Here is a 21105-nt window from a genome sequence, read left to right on the forward strand (position 1 = left end):
GTGTATGTGTGTGAGTATTGGAGTGGATAGGGGCTAAAACTGTCAGTAGGCCACAGTGAAACAAATCAAATAAGATGAAAAAAACCTAGAAAACAAGCAGAGACTCCTATATTTACCAGAACTCTTCTGCGCGTGTGTCATGTCAGTTCCCCTCTCCTGAACTATGCACGTCACTGCGGAAGGCTCACCTTATTTTGGGGACCAAAAAAGCCTTTTCCCTCTTCCTCCTTGCAATGACGTCCCTGTCAGAACCCCCCCTCACTCTTCCGTGATATGCAAGGTCTCCAGGTAAGCCTGGTCCTGGTACCCAGTGCAGTCAGGACTGCTCCCCGGACTGTAAGAGGAACACAGTGATGACAGCCTCTGGACGAAGTGCATCATGGGCCACAAACTTCAGGAAGCAAAAGAGAACTCCTTGTTCGAATAAACCTGAGCCAATGAGTTAGATGGTTTATTTTTTTCTTTAATCTTTGATTGCTGGGTTTCAGCTATGTTCAGTATTATTGTCAAAAACTCATGTATGTATCATGTGGTCTGGATTTTAAAGAGCACCCAGAAAGGGGTGTGTGAATCTGAGTCAAGGCAACTTGGCACGGGAGGGTTCCCTCTCCCAGTGGGTGGACCTTCCTCACCTCCACCAGACTACTGCAGTGACACCCCCGTCGGAGCGGAACACAACACCTCACGTGACCCCAAAAGCATGTGGAATAAGCCACCCTCTGTTTTGGGTTTTGTGGTGCCTCGGGCCACTGAAGCGCCCACGGTCAGGCTGTGCCGACCCCGTCACCCGGGAAACGGTTACTTGTGACAGCCTATGAAGAATACACAGCCAGAATGTGTGGCTGCTGGAGGACAGGGCTCGTAAGGAGAGAGGTGGTGCCTGGTGTGATTGACGGGGTGCGATGTGACATCAGAGAGAACAGATAGGAAGGGGAAGTCCTCCAGTCAGGCCTTGATAACCCTCTCCATCAGCTGCACCACCGGAAGCCAAGGCCCGTTCTCCTTCAACAAACTGTGCTGACTCACAAGAGGAGTCTTACACACACACACACACAAAACACAGACTTTTAAAAGGGATGCAAAGCAAGGTAATTCCAAACATATTCAGTGTACCTGTATTGTTGTACAAACACCTTTTTCTTCCTCTTGCAATTTTTTGGATGATGATGACTTTCTTAATTTTATTTTAGATTCACTGTGATTACCCGGTACCAGCAGATTATGATATATTAAGATTAAATTATGAATCTATATCTTTAGCTATGTATAAAGACATATACAGCTGAACTACTCTGTGTGACTTTGTGCAGTCAGTTGTGTATGCCCGCCAGCGTGGTATCTGTAAGTATATGTGCACACACTCAAGGTGACAGGGGACACTCCCCAAGGAGCTTAGCTGTGTCTTAGTAATGAGCGTCAGTTCACGGCTGATTTGATATTGTTTTAAATGGCGCTGCCCTCTTGGCGGAAAAAAAAATTAACAAAAGTGGCAATGTGCAAAAATAAATAATGTGAGACTGTATGCTGTATAGTTATTGTTTGGGGGGAGGTTATTGGGAGGGAGAGATAATGCACTGAGCAATGTTTGAGTTCCTCTCTATATGTGTGTGTAAAAACTGTAATACCTTATTATCATGCAGATGTGGAATTCCTTGTTAGATGTTTTACATATGACTATAGACTTGTAAATACGGGAAATGAGGAAGAGGGGAGAAGTGGAGTATTACAAATTTTTTTCTAAAAAAATATTAAACAAAAGTTCAAGGAAAAATATTTCAACAATGTTGCATATTTTGTTTTGTTATTGCAATAAGGTTTATAATCGCAGTTTTGGGGTGGGGGCGCAAGGCGTGGAGGGGGTGGAGGGTGGGTTGATTCTGTCACCCCCCCCCCAGTTTTCTTTTACAATCAGAGCTCTTGTTTTCTTCCAGTCTCAGAGTCTTCCATCTGTTTGTGTCTCAGTGTCAACTACAGCCCAGCACCTCAACCCAAATTCCCCCCGGAAACCTCTCTTACTAAACACACACACACACACACAGGTCTTGCAGACGGCAGTTGCATTACCATCCACAATCCAATGAATAATTTGTGAAACGAAATAGACTAAAACAGCCACCCTTATCCTGTAAGATGTACCCCATCCAATGAAAGCGGAGAGAGACACAACGAAAGAGACCAAACCATCTGAATTTAACAAGGGGGGTGCAAGAGGTGGGCAGATGCATAGCAAAACAGAGCATGGCAGGAGATTTTTTCTGGATTATGTATTTCCTCTAGAGTGGACACCAACAGTTGTGTGTGCTTGGGCTGTCAGCAGATAGGGTACACTTTATGGGAGGCTGATACTGAAATGTGGGACAGAGATTGTACAGTAGAGTGGCAGTGATATGTGACATTGACCTGGGGGCAATTCCATCCCCCAGTCCTGATAACAGCCACAACAAAAAATTTTAAAAGCCAACAGGATCTTCTTTTACCACGGTGCTAATTCACGGTTTTTACCTCAATCATCATTTCACTCTCCAGCCATTCACCTAGCTTTCGCCTGCTTCTCCCTTACAGGCGTGCCATTACATTATCTGTGTGTAAATGGACTTGTGATTACACCAGAGATTTCCTGTAGCAAACGTCTGTCAAAGGTCGTGCCCCTCCTCCTGTTACCTGTCTGAACAGTACAACCCTCACCTGGGTCAACAGACCGAGAGGGGGCGGGTGAAATGGGTGGGAAGGGAACGAGAACGGGGTGTGGTGCCCTGTCTCGCTTACATTTTTCGTCTATTCAGGAGTGATCAATGGTTCTGGTGTTGTATGAGTGCAGTGTGTGACCCAGGGGGCTCCTGGCAATAAAAGACCTTATCTGAACTCTGAGGTTTGCCTGCTGCCTGTTCTTCATGCTTCTCACTGCTGACTGCTTGCATTTCCAGACAAACTTAAACATACATGAAAAAAATCTCCTAATGAGCCTTGTTTTGTTTGCAGTCTGACACACTATAATATTGCATCGATGAAAGAAATTAAAAGACTGGTCGACTATGATGTTGAAGCTCAACGATCCAGAAAGTGGGCAATATGTTGATGAATATGGTGCACCAAACAAGAAAACAAACCAGACGGAAATGCAACACAGAGAATCTGCAACCATTGTGAATTATCAGCTTAATTTTTGTTTGCAGTCAGATATCACTATACGCCTTGCATTTTCAAAGGAGCAACAAGGTGATACCAACAAGGTGAAACAATGTAAAATTGAGTAAAGGAGACTATTTTTACTGCTGGCCAGGCTGGCTAATTTATGAAGCATCTTTTCTTGTGTTGTACTGACACCTAGTGGACACCAGTCGAAACGTCACAATCCTGATGATCGGTTATGACATTGTCCGAGCTTGTTAGCATGATTCTTTGTTAAATTTGAACGTGTATTTCCGTTTTACCATCTGTTCATGCCAAAAATGGAAACCATTTAATACCGACTTTTTTGAATGATGGTAACAGTAAGATGCCTTCTTTTTAAGTAATTGATTAAATTATATCATATTTTTATACCATGGTGTCACATGTTATAACCCATGCATCAAGCACGCAACATTTCCCCGCTCAGTTTACACATCCAACGCAGTGTGGGTCAGTGACTCAGAAAGGGCGGCGGGCTGTGGTTATCAACGGCTTACTCCTTCAGCACTGAAAATGAAGTCACCCGTCGCTGGAACCCAGTTTTGAGCAAGGAGCTCTGGGGCGCCGCGGGTTGAGTCATCATCGACATTCTGTCTACCAGGGAGCATACATACGCATACATAATTGATTAGAACAGAGTGCATCTAACAGAAGGCTTGTGAAAACAAGCTCATCATCTATACATTAACAATATCAGGTTAGCCAGTAATGATTTTGTATTAATTCCCTGAATAACACCCGCGCAAATTAGCGGCCCAGCCCACAGGGTCCTTCAAACAGCGTAGGGCTTAAAATCTAAAAGAGACCAGGTGGCTGGACTGCTTTGCTTCATCCATGTAAGATGAATCCCGAGAAGGGTTTTTTCTTGCCTTGTTCTCTGCTTTCTTGCATTTCTTGGCAACACATCATAACAGGAAAGACTTCATTTTCAGTCCTCCACTGATCAAATCCAGCACCACTGGAGACAGTCTTCCCTCTCTAACAGATTAGTGTGAAGAGCAGTGTATTACATGGCCAGACAATGTAACGCTAACGTTTCTGACAGACATGTCACCCAGAACCCTACAGTGCACCTGCGCTTTTCCTTTCATCTTTTACACCCCAGCACCAAATCAAGGTGTGATCCTGGGTTATAGCTTTACACAGGCCTGGAACACAGCGATAAACCAACAACAGCCCTGCTTTTCATATTATTTTTTGTCCCTTTCCGATGTCACCATGTCTTGCACCACCCTGACACAATGTTTATTTCACATTTTACCTGCAACCATATAGGAGCAAAAATGGTTGTTTTAGGCCAGAGAACACATTCCCATTAGCTATTTGTACCCATAACAGCCAAGCTTGGGATCATCTGTGTTTCCTTCTGAGAGCTAACAGTTTTTTTTAGAAAGACCCTCCCAGCTAAGTACAATCTGACGTATATCTGGAAGGCAGAGATCTTACAGATTGCACCTTTAAATTTCAAAGGAGGCAGAGAAAACCAGCTCTGACACAGTTCAATGGCTGGAACCTTTGGCCCAGAATATGCTGTGTGTCCTTGAAACTACTTCCATAAACTACTTACATAAAAAATGCAAGAACTGGAATTGGGAAAACTTGCACCCACTCGTTCGTGAAACGGTTGATCAGGCGCGATTCAAATTGATCCATGTCTCCGGTACCCGAGTCACGGATCAGCGTCTGCGTCAGCACCAAGACAGCGATGCAAGCTGCCGCGCAACGTCGTCTCCGTGCTCCGGTGTCTCCTCGCCCCCATCCCACAGCTTGGCTGACAGGTCACACCTGGGTCTTGCCTTCGCGGCTCTTCCAGCCAACCAGCCCACACAGGGCGCTCATTAAATCTGAGAACTGGCTCTGCTGCTTGACGTCGCTTCGAATTTCAGATAACTGACCTGTGATCCGCTCCATCGCGCAGCACTGAACTCGGCGATGGTTCCTGGAAAACGCGGGGAAAGGCGCAACGCTGGCGCTCCTTTCAGTATGAGCTCGAACCGGTTTGTCCTTACTGGTTTGTTCTGAACCAAGAATACAACATACTTTATGCTTTTGCTGCTAACAATTTAGCAACAAATTTCATGAAAACACAGCGTTGTGCAGGCAATGAAAAACATAGCCTTTTTACTGTTACTTGGTATCGGAAAATAGTCACAACATATTCACATTGTGGATACACTGAATAGGGGCTTTCCCCCGATTCCCTCGTCCTTTTGTCCAGCTGACCTCTGCAGCGCTGTATACAATTTTGCCCCAAGTGGCTCATTTGCTAGGAAAGCAGACCTTAACGCAGCTCGACGACACAATACGAATTGTTCTACGTAAGAAAGACTGTACAAAAGACAGGGTCAGAAAGGCTTTTTATCTTTCATCACCTGACAAAAATTTGGAACCGTTAACAATATGTTAAATAAATGCTACATGCTTCATCGACACAATTGAGCTATAAATGAAATTAAATCGAATCCTAAGGACATTATTTATAAGGGTATGTGGTTATGTTTTATTTATAATTACGTTTATGTTTTCTACATTTCATTTATATTTTGAATTTGAATATTTGTTCGTATGTAGCACAACAGTCGTTTAACCTTTGTAATGAAACGAATTATCATAAATCAAATGTCATAATGATTTATGTCTGGACTCATATATTGGATCCCGCACATGCAGGTAGACAGAGACACAAGTACACGCTGGCGTTGACTATAAATATTTTTAAAATATTATTAATAAATAAATATCTTCCAGTCTGACGAACATGGGGTCTCGTTCAGCAGTGCTTTTCCGCATACCTGGGTTGTGGTATCAGTTCAGTCATACAATCTTAATCAAATTAGGAATTTTTCCCAAAGCAGGCTAACAGAGAGCACACAGGAAAAAATGTAAACAAATGTGACAATCCCCAAAACAACTAAATATTAACGTATTTTATTGCAAAGAAACAAGATGTTTAATCGTTTTTCGGGAACACATATGTCAAGCTCTCCCGCAACGCCTCCTTGTCGCCTCCTAGCGGTGGTTCCTTGAACGCGCAAGAAGACGTTCACAACGACGGAGACCTGGGAACCGGGGGAAGGAGGTGTGGTGTAGTGAGTGGGAGTGGATCGAACCGCTGCAGACTGGCACGGCCGGCGGTGCGTGAGCTGCTGAGTGAGTGAGAATCCCTCTCTCGCCCACTCCGTCTGTTGGTCCTACACCAGAAAGCGGTTGTCGTAACCAGACTTCTTTTCCCTCCCCTCTTTTTAATTCTAGGCGGGTGGAAGGGGACGTCTGTGAGAGGGATGCTGCGCGAACGCTGAATGAAACAAGCGAGCCCCAAAATGAAGGATGCTGGGGTTTGAAAAGGCATCGTGATTAATTGATATATGATAAAGCAAACGTTGAGGATTCAGGTCGGTTACACAAACCTTTCTCTTGATATAATAGTAATATAAAAAACAGAAGAGGCCTCCGCTTTAACAGGCATGTTCTGAAAGGAGCGACCAACGACAGGATGAAGGCGGCGTTGAGGACCAGAAGACGGCGGCTGTTCCGTCGGCTTTGCTGCTGTGGAGTAGGACTCATAGCCGCCACCTGGCTGGCACAAATCATGCACGTAACAGGTGAGTTGTTCGTTAATTGTATCCGGCTCTCCTCAAAAGCAGAAAATAAGCACAGTGATTCCCGAGGGACACTCCTGATCGATAGTTTACAGTTTACAGCTTTCGTTACGCCTTTAGCCTACTGAAAAATGAAACCGACATCACAAATTCCACGAGATAACCACGATATGTCGCCGAACAGGACTGATATTGGTAAAGAGAGGTTGAGTTAATCATACAGGTTTGCCGGCACATTTTCGTTTACTTGACTCATTTGCTAGTATGACGTGCGCACACACAGGCTTACATGTGAAGATTAGACAGCGCTTACATGTGTTCCTGTCGCGCGTGTACAATATGTACGCGCTCATCACACGCACATCATTTATCAGCAAGATGAGACAAGTGGGGCAGTTCGGTTTAAACTTTTTAAATATTGACCTCTATGCATCAAATGTCATGGAAATTTTACATCTCAAAGCAACATGTCAATATGTATAAATTCACTACTTTAAACAGGTCAATCAGTGCATAAATGCCGCCAAGACGATTTATACTGAAAATGGTAATTTATCATTTTATGTTTTTCATAGTATGCTTGTGGTATAGATTGGACTACGTTTACTGGAAGAAATGACGAAAACTGTAGAGGACTAATAATTTCGAAATATATATGATCAAAGATACAAATATCAGAAAGCAATTAATACATTAAACTGTCTTAGTCGTAGTTTGATCCTGGAGTAAATCATATATTTATATATATATATACATATATACAAGCTCAGACCAAAAGAGGCTTAAACAGCTCTGAACCAATAATAATAATAATGATAATAAAATTGAACCCACATTCCAGGGACACAGCTCAGTGCTTTATTCCTAGCCCTTTCTCAGCACCACACAATTAGATGTACTGCCTTTAACACACATCCCCCCCCCCCCCCCCCCCCCCCCCACCCCCCACCCCCCCAGGGGCTACACCTCTGCTGCACCCCCCTCTGGCCGGTGGCATTGTGCAGAGGTGTCTCTCGCGCCTTGCTCAGGAAGCCGTCCTTGTTAAACTGTTACTGACAGGGTGTCTAATTCCACATAATTACACCCCAGCCCGGCCTTTTGTCGGGGGTCTGATTTCTGCTCTGCACCTGAAGAAAGGGCCATGGGCCCGTCCTTTATTCTAGAGGTGTAATTGGTCCCCTGCATGCCATAGAGACGATGCTCCTCTCTGCGCCCCTCTCTTGTTTGAGCGGATGATGGAGAGCCGAGTGCTCGGAGTCTCTCTGAATGGATCGTTAATAAGTCCCCGCGACACTCCACTCGAGCACAGAATAAAGACAATGCTGCTGGAAAGACAAGGACCCTGGTGGCCACCTGTGGGTAGTCAGGGTGTTGGGGGGAGGGGTCTGCAGCGAGACTGGCAGAGGTGTAGGGCAACTGTGTGAAGTAGTGATAAGGAGCAGGGTTTTTGTCTAAGAGGTTGCTGGTTCAATTCCCACTTAGTCTGGACTGTATCAGCAAATACACAGCAGTGTAAATGGATGATAAGTAGCCTGTGTGACTCACTCTGTGTGAAGGTGTCTACTAAGTGGAAGGTCTATATGATAAAGGAGGTCTTTTATGTAGGATGGTCATTAGAGTGGGAAACAAAGGACTCAGTGAGAACAATACTGCTCTGGTATCATTCAAAACCAAACTAAAAAAAAATGAAAAAAAAACCTCACTCTCCACTGCAGGGAAACAATGAACTGATATTGGCTGAATGGCCCCTTCTTGTCTTTACACATTCCTCTTCTCATTACTTTGTAATTGGCTGCAACTCATGGCACAGTATAAGTATCAACACATTTCTCATTTCAGGGTACATTACATTATTATCATTTAGCAGATGTTTCCATCCAGAGCAACTGACTACAATTTGTCCACTTATACAGCTGGATATTTACTGAGGCATTTGTGGAATAAGTACCTTGCCCAAGGGTACTACGGCAGTGCCCCAGCAGGGAATCGAACCAGCAACCTTTAAGTTATGTGCCCTGCTCCTTACTACTACACCACACTGCTGCCAATGTACCAATGCAATGGCATTGTCAGAACATGTGACATGTGTGCCACATTCCTCCCTGAACCAAAACCTCCCAGGCCCCTCCAGACTGAAACTGGATTTTTCAAACTAACTACTGAAAAAAAACAAAAAGTGAATATATCTTGCAGTTCTAGAATATATTTGGGTAAAATAGCAAACATAACACTTTTTTGAGCCATAATAATATGCCATAATACCAGTGAGCTTTTCAATTCATAGATTAATGTGAAATCAGGGAGAATTCAGGCATTCTGTCTTACTGGCCTCCCATGGTAATGATTTTTTCCATTAAACAAGCAAGAGCAAAGCCAAAATGAAAAACACTACAACTGCACTACTTCCAGTCACCCAGGGATTAAATTAAATTAAATTTTTTATATGCTTACCAGTTTATAAAATTTGCCTATAAAATTTTGCAGTTTTGCGTACACATATGCAAGTGTGTGTGCATGTGTGTGTGTGTGTGTGTGTGTATGTGGACTAATTACATTAGAAAGTGGATGGGTAGACGGGTAGGAATGGTCCTTACAGATGCAATGGTATAGGCCAAGGTCACGTTTCTGAGCACTGCCTAGATGAATATTGGATTAGGCCATATATTCAAATAGTTGCATTTTTAAATATAAGCACACATGGATCACAGTGTAAATATTCATTCTGTGATGCACGCTGCGTGGCGGTTTGAGAATGGGAGGATGTGGGAAATGGTGAGATGCAAATCAGAGCCCTTGGATGGGCACCTATTTGGGAGCGAGACAGATGATATCTGCTGAAAGGATGAAAGACATCAATCTCCCACAGCTTCTCCCCCTTGCAAGCTCACTGAGGGAAAAACAGCAAACTAAAATAAGAGAGACAGCACCACAAACTCGTGCGGAAACCTCTGATTGGAAAAGTGTCTTTGTCATCTTATCAGATGTTCTGGATTTTAGGTTATGATATAAGTAATTGTGACATTTTTATGACTGCTTTAAACTTGCTTTGCTATAAACTGCATCATCATGAAATGACGATTGTCTATTTAAATGAAGTCCTCCATATTTATTCATGCCCCTGACTAAATAAAAATGAAAAATGTGATGTAACTGGAAAAGATAGATATTTCTTTCCTGCTTATGCATTTTTAGAGTAATATTCAGACCTTAATAGCATTGCACAGAACGAAGTCACATTGTACACACATAACATATTTTATGTCAGAAACGTTTTTTCTTTTTGAGTAAAATCCAACAAAATATATAATCTGCTTTTTTGAAGTTCGATGGAAACTGTGTGTAGAGGTCTCCAAAGGGTTCGTGTTTCCCTGGGTATAAAAGGAAGTAACACACAGAAGAAATACACCCACAGTATGCATTGCCAGGGTTAAGGATAGAGAGCTCTCCAAAGACTAAGGGCAAAGGGTCATTGACCTCCACAAGCTCCAGGGAAGAGAATGCAAGTGTTCCCTGCCATCACATGCCTTGAGACAAATGGTTTGGCTAGTAACTGAGTAAAGACAACAGTTAAAGAGCTCAGAAACAACTTGCATATTCAGGATACAGAGAGTCAGAAGGTCCCTACATGAGTGCATCCTTGCAATAAAGAACTCTGAAGGTAAGCCAAAATGAGGGGGAATTTCAGTTTGGAAGCATGTATTATAACAGATGTGTTCATTAATGTTGTGTTAGTGTAAAATGATGAGGTTTATGTTTAGGGAGGACCCCGTGACCACTGTGAAACATGACATGGGTTGTGTGATGTTTTGGGGTTGCTCTTTGTCTAGCCCTTGTAAAGATAGAAAGAGTCATGACCTCCAACATGCACTGGGACATTTTGGCTGAAACCCTGGTTCCCTCTGCCAGGAAGCTTAAGCTTGGGTAAGAAGGCATCGTTGTCATCCCAATATGACAGTGTTCCAAAATATTCATCCAAATCTCAGATGAAACAGAGAAATAGGGCACTAAATTAATGTTCTGTTTAATACGGAGTATCAAAAAATATGGAGGTATATACAGGGTGTATGCATGAGTAACCACCTTGCTAGGGAGTGAAGAGATACACATGGACAAAAGACACTATTGGTAAATGTTGGCTGTTTATCTTCTCCTAATGTGGGATAAAGGCAAAATTGACCAAGGACACACAAAGAGGTCTACTGAGTTGCAGTCGTTGAGCAGAAGTCTAAAAGAGAAACCTACAGATTAAAATTTACAGGAGCACAAGTCTTCTCTATATGATCTACCAGTGAGGCAGGCAGCAACTGCAATGACTAACTAGCTGGAGTGGGTAGTGACAAGCTGAAATGATTACTAACTAGCTTCATCGATTAGTGACAAGCTGCAGTGATTAGCAACTATCTGGAGTGATCAGTAATTAGCTGCAGTGATTAGTAACCATCTGCAATTATTAGTAACTAGCTGCAGTGATTCTTGATGACCTGCAGCTGCAGTTACTAGTAGCAAGTAACCGCCATGTGTGTGAGAAGGGCTGGAGCTGTCCATGGTCCTGCAGCATTCCTGGCCTGCTGAGGTACCTGGGATCCTGAACAGACAGTGGCTACTATGTCTCAGCCACGGGAACAGCCCTCTGCTGCAATGACAGGACTGGGAGAAGGTGGCACCCCCTGGTGGCCAAGAGGGGGGTGGTTCCACCTGGGGCCCCTCAGTGCAGAGCGACAAGGGCACTGCAGGCAACACTCCACGAAGGTCACAGGGACAGGTGAAGAGGTTGTGCCTTCTGGTGGCCCCTCAGGAGTGGGAAAAGAGGCTACCCCATGCCCCGCCTACTCCTACCAGCAGTTCAGGGAGGAGAAGTCTTATAATGCATACAAGTGTTGGGGTCTCATATTTGCAGAACACATGAGGGTGATTCCTTTGAAGACCTAACATACATACAGTAGGTTTGTGTCAGGGCAGTTCTGGATCTGATTGATGTACTGCAAATGAGGAGTTAGTGCTTCTCCCAGGGATAGATAATGGCAGCCTTTGTTAAGTATGGAAAATCTAGGGCTGAATCCTGCAGAAAATGTCATAGGCCTACAACACAATTAAGATTTGGTGACAACAGGAGCCCATTAGATCAAGTTCCTTCCTCAACAGGTCTCATTTGTGCTCCCCTTGTTAAACAGTTAGTTTTGCACAGCTGTGTTTGGCTTAACAAATATGTATTTTGTGTTTCTCAATAAAACCAAAAAACTTGCTGATAGACCTATAGTCTCTTAAATATCATCATTTAATAACATTTAATCAATAAATATAAACATTTAGTGGGAAAGAGCAAAACTATTAAATATTCAACAAGGTATAATTGAATGTATTTAAGAGCAGTATCGAGGAGTTGCACTCTAACTTACATCACGATGTCACTGTTATTCAGAATTAATCAGACCAGTCCATACTTTTCAGAAAAGTCACACGTTGAATGATTGCAATAATTGCAAAATGCACCTGTAACATTTTTCAGCTCAGTTTCACATAGCTCACTGATGTAATGAAAGCATGCAGTACAGATCACAGGACAGTCAACAGTGGCAATGAGAGAAAAGGTCATCAAGCATTACTGGCCCCCCAAGGCCCAACTCCTGTATGTCTAAGGACAGATGATTATTGGTTGATTTTATTGGTTAAATGAATCATGGAGAAAGCCCTACTGAACTGTGCCTGTAAAGGACATGTAACACAGAAGGGGTGGAGTAGAACTATAATAGGAAAACTGAATTTTAACGGTTGAGGATATTAGATCACATCCACAATATATTTATAGATTTATCATAATGTTTGTATATCTGAAAAGTAATTCCTTGGAGCAACATCTTAAAGTGTGTCTCTTACGTCACAAACATGTTTATGTAGTTTCTGAATGTCTCCTGTGGCCGAAAAGCTGGCAACTGAATATCATGTGATTTTGCAAAGAAGCAGTCCGTCTGCAGTTAACCAGATGAAATATTTGTGAATAAAAAATTATTATCCTTTTTTCTTATTTGAAACAGCATATGAATGAATTAGACTTCAAAAAAAAGGCATCTGCATAATTCTCTTAGAAGCATGACGAATGGGGATGTGTGAGTGGCAGGTCCATGTCTTTGTCCCTCCCCTGCCCCCACGATACCTTGAAGCTGCGTTCCTCCTCGGTAGCTGGTTGTAATTGGGTCCTCTGGGAGATGTGAAAATTGGCGAACGTTACGTTTTTAACGAGAGGCGGTTTCTAACTGACAGCTCAAGGAAACACTAGAAACAGTGAATAAGAAACTTCGTTTTTGATCATTGTTTAGTCCATTGATCTATTTTTAAGACGCCCAGGCATTTTTAATTTCTTTCCATTTCAACTGTTATCATCTCAACAGTGTTTGTTGTTTATGTTAACCCAGAAACACTTGTCAGAAAAAAAACATATAAATATTTCTCTGGTTTATGAATAATGGAGATGTTTTGTTTTTTCAGTATTCATATTCTTGACTCCCTCTTTCCTTCCACTCTAGAGACTCACTCTTGGGATTTCTGTTGCTCAACATGTTGAAACTGTGTAAAAATATAGCTCATGTTTAATGCATGCTGACTGCAGTGACTGCATCCTGAATATACTATGATGGTTCACACTTTCGTTTTGGTAATCTCACGTGTAACTATATATTGTGTACACTCATCATGTTGTTCAGAGGAAAATTTGTCCTCAATGTGTGTGTGTGTGTGTGTGTGTGTGTTTGCCCAAGTTTTAAAATTTGGTATACACCAAATCCCAGATTTAGGCCTAGTTTGCAGCTAATATTTCCCTTTATGAAAAAGTTTTAGATTTAGCTGATCATAGGGGGTTTGGAGAGAAGGAAGAATCTCACATTGGTGGGCCATACACACTAGAGTCCTTAAGCCTATCCAGAGTGACTTCCATAGCTTCCAGTTTTTACACATTATTCATTTATATAGCTGGATATTTACTGAGGCAGTTCAAGTTAAGTACCTTACCCAAGGGTACAACAGCAGTGCTTCCCCTGGGAATCCAACTGATATCGTTTTAGTTGCAAGCTCTGTTTCCTTACCCTAGCCTGTCACACTGTTGCTAGTCGTTGTGAAGAATAAGGAAACACTCAACAAAGATTATTTCTGTGGCTGTGGTCTGAGGCCTGGGGATGCCAGTGAAGTGTCTGCTGTACAGATGCTGGTAACAACCAGTGAGAGAGCCTTCATACCTGAGGCTATTCAGGTGCACAGACACAGGGATATACGGTGCATCCCCTCAGCTCATGACCCCGGGGCATCAGCGCTGTGTGGTAAACTCATATACACCACTGTCCAACTGTCCAATGAGCTGTAACTGCCACCTGTCCAATGCTAATTCAGCTGTGTCTGCTTCCTGTCCAATGATAATGCTTCCGTCTGGTGGTAGTGTTGCTGTGTTGTTCCATTGCTCTGTATTGGTCAGAGTTTGTAAGAATGCCAACGAGTAGCAGTAATTTCATTATGGTATACATGAATCTCTGGTCTTGGCACCACTTGCACCACTTTTATGCACACAGAAGCTTGGTTTTGTAGTTTCTTAATGTGTGCGTGGCCATATGTGCAGCAATCTGCAACTAATGTGCTCTGTCTCATTCAAATTCATTGGCCTCTACATGAGATCCAGTGCAACGATGCAAACACTTCCCAGCAAACGCAGTACACAGCAAACACAAACAAAACTGCTTCAGGTCAACCTTTTATCCACAAGGCAAGTGTGAATTGCATTCCTGATATTCCTCAGCCCTGGATCCAAGCAGGTCTCACCTGGGTATGTGACTGAAGAGTGACCGCTGTCATAGCATAAGCAAGAAAATAAAATCAGATGGAGAAAACATTAAGCAAGGCAGTGGAGACAATGTGAAATTATTTACTGTAATAAAGCTAAGTGAAATGGAACTCATTCCATTTAATTGCTCAAGCATATCCTTTTTGCCATTAAATTTCAACTGAATATCTTTTTTGTATGAATAAACACCTTTGAGAGTCATGCTACCTCTGGTTCCATCAGCATTTAATGTTTTCAGCCATGAAATGCCTTTTGTGCTGCCAGCCTCATTGTGAGTATCTGAGATCATCTGTTGTCAGGTGTCACTTTAGAGCAACAGCAAGCTGAGAGACCACAGCAGTCAACCTCTTGTGTCTAGAAAGCTTACAGTTTGAGGCTTTTAGTGGCAAGACCACATCAACAAGATTGCGGATTCATTACTGGAAAAATGACACTTTTTGATAGGGTCAGGTTGTCAGGGCTCAGGCAAGGACTCAGACACAGACCATGATAGCTTTGGGTTCCAAGTGGCTTTAATGAAATCGTTGGACTAAATCACAAATACTGAACAGGCAGTGTCAAGACCAGGCAGGCAGATCGTGGGCAAACCGGGGCAGAAAACAGGAACAGGCAGGGTCGGGAACCAGAAGGGCAGGTAAATCAGGCAATCAGGACAAGGCGGCAGGCAGGAACAACGTCGAGGCACAGGCAGGGTCGAAACAGGAAAGCTATCAGGAAAAAATATGGCGGGAATGAAACAGGCACAAAACACTGCAATGAACTGGCAACAGGACAGAGACAAGCAGGGTAGATATAGGGCTGGGCTGACGAGGTGATGGGAAGGAGGTGGGCAGGCTGGCAGGTGATGAGGTAATCAGGTGGGCGTAGACGGGGCAGAGAGCGGGGCAGGGCTGGAATACAAGGAAAAACAATAAACAAAAGCACATGGACCATACAGACAGATGGGGAGAACATAAACACAACAACTAGGCGGCCAGAGTATTGACACAGGTAGCATTTGGCACCTAGCCTAATCTTGTATTCTTTGGCCTGAGGCTGGGAAATTTGGATTTGGAGTATCTGGCATTAAAATCAGGTGAAAGGTCATGACTGTGACCTTGGGAAGTCTCGCTCTCCCTAGGCAGCCACTGAGGGTGCAGGCCACGCCTGTACTGGGCCCCGGTGGCTTTATTAGCAGCTATTCAATTAGCACAGTGGAACAAGAAGCAGTTTGCTTATCCCAGTGAAGCCATTAGCGCTGCTTGGGAGAAAAACCCCAGAGCACTATGGGTATTTAGACCTGCAGCTGCCAGGCCCTGGAGATCTGTGGGTAGGGATGCTCCATATCCCTCTCCCACAAAAAGTAAATTGACTGCAGGATGAAAGCAGTCGTGTAAAGGGAGGTCTCAATTGCAACCCTCCAAGCAACGCTGAGCAGAGAGAAAGAAAGAGAGACAGAGAAAGAGATGTTCTATATAAAATATATATATATATATATATATATATATATATATATATATATATATATATATATATATATACACATATACTAACACATATATGTATATATATATATATATATACATATATGTGTGTGTGTGTGTGTGTGTGTGTGTATGTGTGTGGGGGCGTACGCATATGTCTCTTACATTGATTATATTCCCACTTATGACGTATGTATATGTTAGAATGTGTGCTTTCTTTTACTCTGTATTATTGTAATTATATCGTATATCGTTCATTATTGCTTTGGCAGGACTGCTTCTGTTTGTGATGTCAACAAAGCACCATTGAATTGAAATGAGACAGGGAGAGGGAAAGAGTGAGAGAGAAAAGAGGCAGAGAAAGAGAGATAGAGAAAAGAGTAAGAGACAGAGACAGAGAGGCAGCAGATGTATTGGTTTCACAGAGTTGATGGTGAGGGTTTGGCTTCGCGCCTCACCACATGTGATGGGTTTGGTGTGAAAGCTGAGGAGTCGCAGAGCCAGGGGGTGGGTGGGGGGTGCCAGAAAACAAATCCAGTATGCTGAGGGGAGAGAAGAGCTGGGACACACATTGTCCTCAGAGGAGGTACGCAACTCTGGTCCCGAAGGCTCGTATTGGGGTCCCTCTCACATTTGGTCCCCCACTCTGGAATTGGGATTGGTTGTGAAATGCTTGGTCTCCCTGCTTGGTTTTAATGAACAGTTTATTGGAGGTTACCCACATAACACTGCCAAATTCTGTGAGGAAGGGATTCGGTTGCATCCTCATGAGCGATGAGAGAACATTATGTGCCTGGAAGCACAGGCACAGTCGAGTCTCTCATATTTCTATTATTTCCTTAAATTGCCAAATCCTGTCCTGCCCCAAAGAGACATCATAGAAAAAGCCTTTGGCCAGTACAGACAGGTGACACTAACTATGGCTTCCCGTCATAACCGAAGTTATTGCACATTTCTGAAGGTCCCGACTCTTCTATATCAAAAATAGTTGTTCTAACTTTTTTGGATTGAGTGAAAGGCATCCATTTTTCAAATGTTCTATTTGAAATGGCTTCAATGGCAGCAGTACTTCCAACAGAGCTGCAGCTGAGATAAGGGGTTCAAGAGAAGAAACAGATTCAAGTTTTTGCATTTTCTGAACAACATTATAGCCTGCCATGGAAAAGGCTTTTGTATTTTGAATTTGGTCCAGATATTAAAACCATTGCTGGAAAGATGAACACGCTGTCAAATGTGTAGTTAATGTGTAGTTCCACCTCAGAGCATCAGGTATAGTAACAAAAATAAAAATTATCTATAAAACTGCAAAGGATTATTACAGACAGTCCCTGGTTCATAACAGTCAGGTTCAGATCCACATTTAAAACACTTGCCACAATGCCACTGTGAATGGTGTCATGACACAAAATCTTGATTTATGACACAAGAAATACACTGAAATCAAGAGAGAGAAAGTCCACAGAGGCAGCTAACACAGCTCTGTTTTGACCTAGTGTGTCTCTGTCTCTGTCTCCAGTGTCATCGTTCACTGAACTGTGAACTGTTATTTTATCCTTAGCATGTGTGGACATGTTCTACCATTGATCTCTGGTCGTAAGACCGTCTACGTGTTCCACAGTATCACCTTACAGGAGGTGCTGCTCAGTCTGCATATCATCGAGATGGTCTAAAGTGGACATGGATCATCACATTATTGCATCCATATACTATAAAGATCTGCTTTTCTCAAAGATTAAAGCCTTGTAGCTAGCAGCTTGATTTGCCTCCCACAGTATGACATACTTACACTGTACCTTGTGAGTTTAAGTATGTTTCAATATTTACATTTACATTCATATACATACATATATTAATTTGGCAGATGCTTTTATCCAAAGCGACTTGCAAGTGAGGTACAATACAAGCGAAAAACCATACAGAGTCACAATATTAGAAGTACTGCATGACAAAGGTTGGCCAGGCAAGGTACCAACTAGCAGGAAAAGCTAGTGAGAGCCATTGCAACCAAACCATTACAACCAAACCTTTACGTTTAAACCATTACAACAAAACCATTATACCAAATCAATATGTTAGACTGTTACAGCCAAACCATAACTTTTCTTTTTTTAAATATAGTTTAATAGGAGATAGGGGGAGGTGTTTCAGGTGCTCAGGTGAGAGCGGAAGAGCTGTGTCTTCAGATGTCTCTTGAAGACAGAGAGGGACTGAACGGATGAGGTGTGGAAGTTCATTCCACCAACGGGGGACAACGGCGAAGAAAGTCCTAGATAGTGATTTAACGCCACGATGCGACGGGACCACCAGGCGCCGTTCGGTGGCAGAGCGTAGCAGTCAGGAAGGAACATAGGGTTGCAGCAGTGAGTTCAGGTACTTAGGTGCAGTTTTGTTGGTCACCCTGTACATGAACACCAAGGCCTTGAACCTGATGTGGGCAGCTACAGGAAGCCAGTGGAGTGAGACTAAGAGGGGTGTAACATGAGCCCTTTTTGGTTGGTTGAAAACTGCGTTCTATATCAACTGCAGAGGTTTGATAGTGCATGCAGGTTGGCCGGCCAAAAGAGCATTGCAGTAGTCCAGTCTTGAGATGACCAGTGCCTGGACAAGGAGCTGTGCAGCATGCTTGGATAGGTAGGGCCTGATCTTCCTGATATTGTACAACACAAATCTGCATGATATGGTAGTCATGGCGATGTGGTCAGTAAATCTCAGCTGGTCATCAATCACTACCCCAGGTTCCTTGCAGACCTAGACGCAGTCAGTGTTGTTGAGCTGAGTTGAACATTGATGTCGTGCTGGATCGACAGGCCAGCTGGGATCACCAGGAGCTCAGTCTTGGATAAGTTGAGTTGAAGGTGGCGTTCCCTCATCCAGGCTGAGATATCTGAAAGACAGGCAGAGATCCGCGCTGAGACAGTGAGGTCATCAGGTTGGAACGAGAGGTAGAGCTGGGTGTCATCGGCATTGCAGTGGTAGGAGAAGCCATGCACCTAGATTATCTGATCCAGAGGAGGGAAGCACCAATCACCAATCCCTGAGATACGCCAGTGGTTAGCCGGTGGGGCTTGGACTTCCCTCCCCTCCAGAATACCTGAAATGATCTGTCTGTGAAGTAGGACTCGAACCAGCAAAGTGCAGTGCTGGCGATGCCCATTTCAGTGAGGGTGGACAGGAGGATCTGGTTCACAGTGTGGAATGCAGCGAACAGGTCTGGAAGGATGAGGGCTGACAACATGGAGGCAGCTCTCGCCACCCTCAGGGTGTCGACAACAGACAGGAGGGCCGTTTCGATGGAGTGGCCGGTTTTGAATCCTGACTGATTGGAGTCCATCAGGTCGTTCTGGAATAGAAAAGCAGAGACCTGGGTGAAAACAGCTCATTGAAGGATTTCAGATAGGAACGGGAGGAGAGAGATGGGTCTGTAGTTTTCTATTTGGGAGGGGCTAAGCATAGATTTTTTGAGCAGTGGGGTTACCCTAGCCTGCGTAGACGGGGAGGGAAAGGTGCCAGTTGTGAGTGATGTGTTGATAATGTGAGTGAGTGTGGGCAAGAGTGTGGGAGAGATAGCCTGTAGGAGATGGGAGGGGATAGGATCCAGGGGGCAGGTGGTGGGTCGGTTGGAGAGTAGCAGCTTAGAGACGTCAGCCTCAGAGATAGAAGAGAAAGTGGTCAGTAGTGTATTGCATGTGGGTGGAGACTGACTGTGAATGTGTGAAGTGGAGAACTGACTGCTGATGGCATCCACCTTTCCAGTGATATATGGTATATAGGTATTTATACAGGAGTAAAGTATGACTTGTGAATATTCACTTAATTGTAAGTGACTTGCTGTGTATATCTCACATGCATTACATTGATATTGGTAGGTATTGGACTGCCTTAATAATTGCCTTAAGATATTCACCATAAGGAGCATGGCTAGCTGTTTTAAGAGTATCTAGGAAACATTACAATACCATGACAGTTGTTAGTGACAGGAGTTTTGTTTATCTGGCTAGCTGGCAACAGCTGCTAAATTGATATTCTTCTCAATCCCATATGAGTGATGGTGCTGTGGAAAGACTGCAGTCACTAGCTAGCTATATTAGCAACCTAGAAAGATAAATATTCCTTCCTTATTTACTGCATAAAAACCAAACAGGTACACCTCCTGAAAAAAATACGTTTTGCTTCTACATGTGGAAACTGTTCCCTCACCCCCCTTGTAAAGCCTGTTGCTTTATCCCTTACTCATGTTTTTATTTGCATTGATTAGCTAATTGTCTACATGTGTAGTGGCATACTTTAGCACACCCCGCAGTTAGCTAAGCTTAGCGACCGATAGACAGCACATCAGTTTCAGATGGGAATTCGCAAGCTTTCACATCCTAAATTTAGTTATGACAGGATGGGTGAGAGGAGACTGAATACCAGCAATGAAGTTGGGATGTGTATTTGTACTACAAGATTATAAAATAATCCTATCTCCTGTATCAATCCTATACCAACAGAGCAGGATTTTTATAATCAACCACTATCCTCTTCAACATTATAATACTAACCACTATGCCACATGACAAAATCTTATTAACTACTACGCCGCAGTGCTACATTGTATTATGAACTTCTGTGCCACAGGGCTACATTATATTACAGACTAATTCTTGTTTATGAGCTCTGAGATGTCACTGTCCAAGGTTTTGTATTTCCACTCTTACCTCCAGAGATCCGACTACTGTGTGTAATAACCTCAAGCAAATTGGCTTTCCCTGACAAAGACACCTGGACTTTGTTGGGGGAGGAACTGAGTTTTTGGATGGGCGCCTCCCTTTGATACATTAACACCCCCCCCCTCCCCACCCCACCCCACCCAATGTCCTGTTTATAAACCGCTCGTTTAAAAAAAAAAAAAAGGCCCCCACAGACATGGTAATGAGCTGGCTGTCAGCCTATTGTGGCTATTTTTGGATCTGATTAGTTTTACGATGCAAATGAGGGCTGTTTAAGCCTGAGGAGCCTATCCTAACTCACAACTGGGCCTCCGCTCCCCCCTCCCCTCTCTCTCTGTGAC

General features: G+C 43.4%; 1 protein-coding gene across 2 annotated transcripts in view; it reads left to right on the forward strand.

The window, feature by feature from the left end:
* The first annotated feature begins 6260 nt into the window (after window positions 1–6260).
* slc24a6a (solute carrier family 24 member 6a) overlaps window positions 6261–21105 on the forward strand; it is a 51510-nt gene continuing 36665 nt past the window's right edge. Inside the window, exons 1-2 of one of the 2 annotated variants that reach the window (XM_036548725.1) lie at window positions 6261–6321; window positions 6424–6773. In XM_036548725.1, coding sequence (XP_036404618.1) covers window positions 6665–6773 — 109 coding nt within the window. In that variant the 5' untranslated portion in view covers window positions 6261–6321; window positions 6424–6664. Of the gene's footprint in view, window positions 6774–21105 lie in introns of both variants that reach the window. The other variant, XM_036548726.1, reaches the window with a different exon arrangement.

The sequence above is a fragment of the Megalops cyprinoides genome, chromosome 16 (genome assembly GCF_013368585.1).
Source record: "Megalops cyprinoides isolate fMegCyp1 chromosome 16, fMegCyp1.pri, whole genome shotgun sequence".
In the NCBI taxonomy this organism is placed as follows: Eukaryota; Metazoa; Chordata; class Actinopteri; order Elopiformes; family Megalopidae; genus Megalops; species Megalops cyprinoides.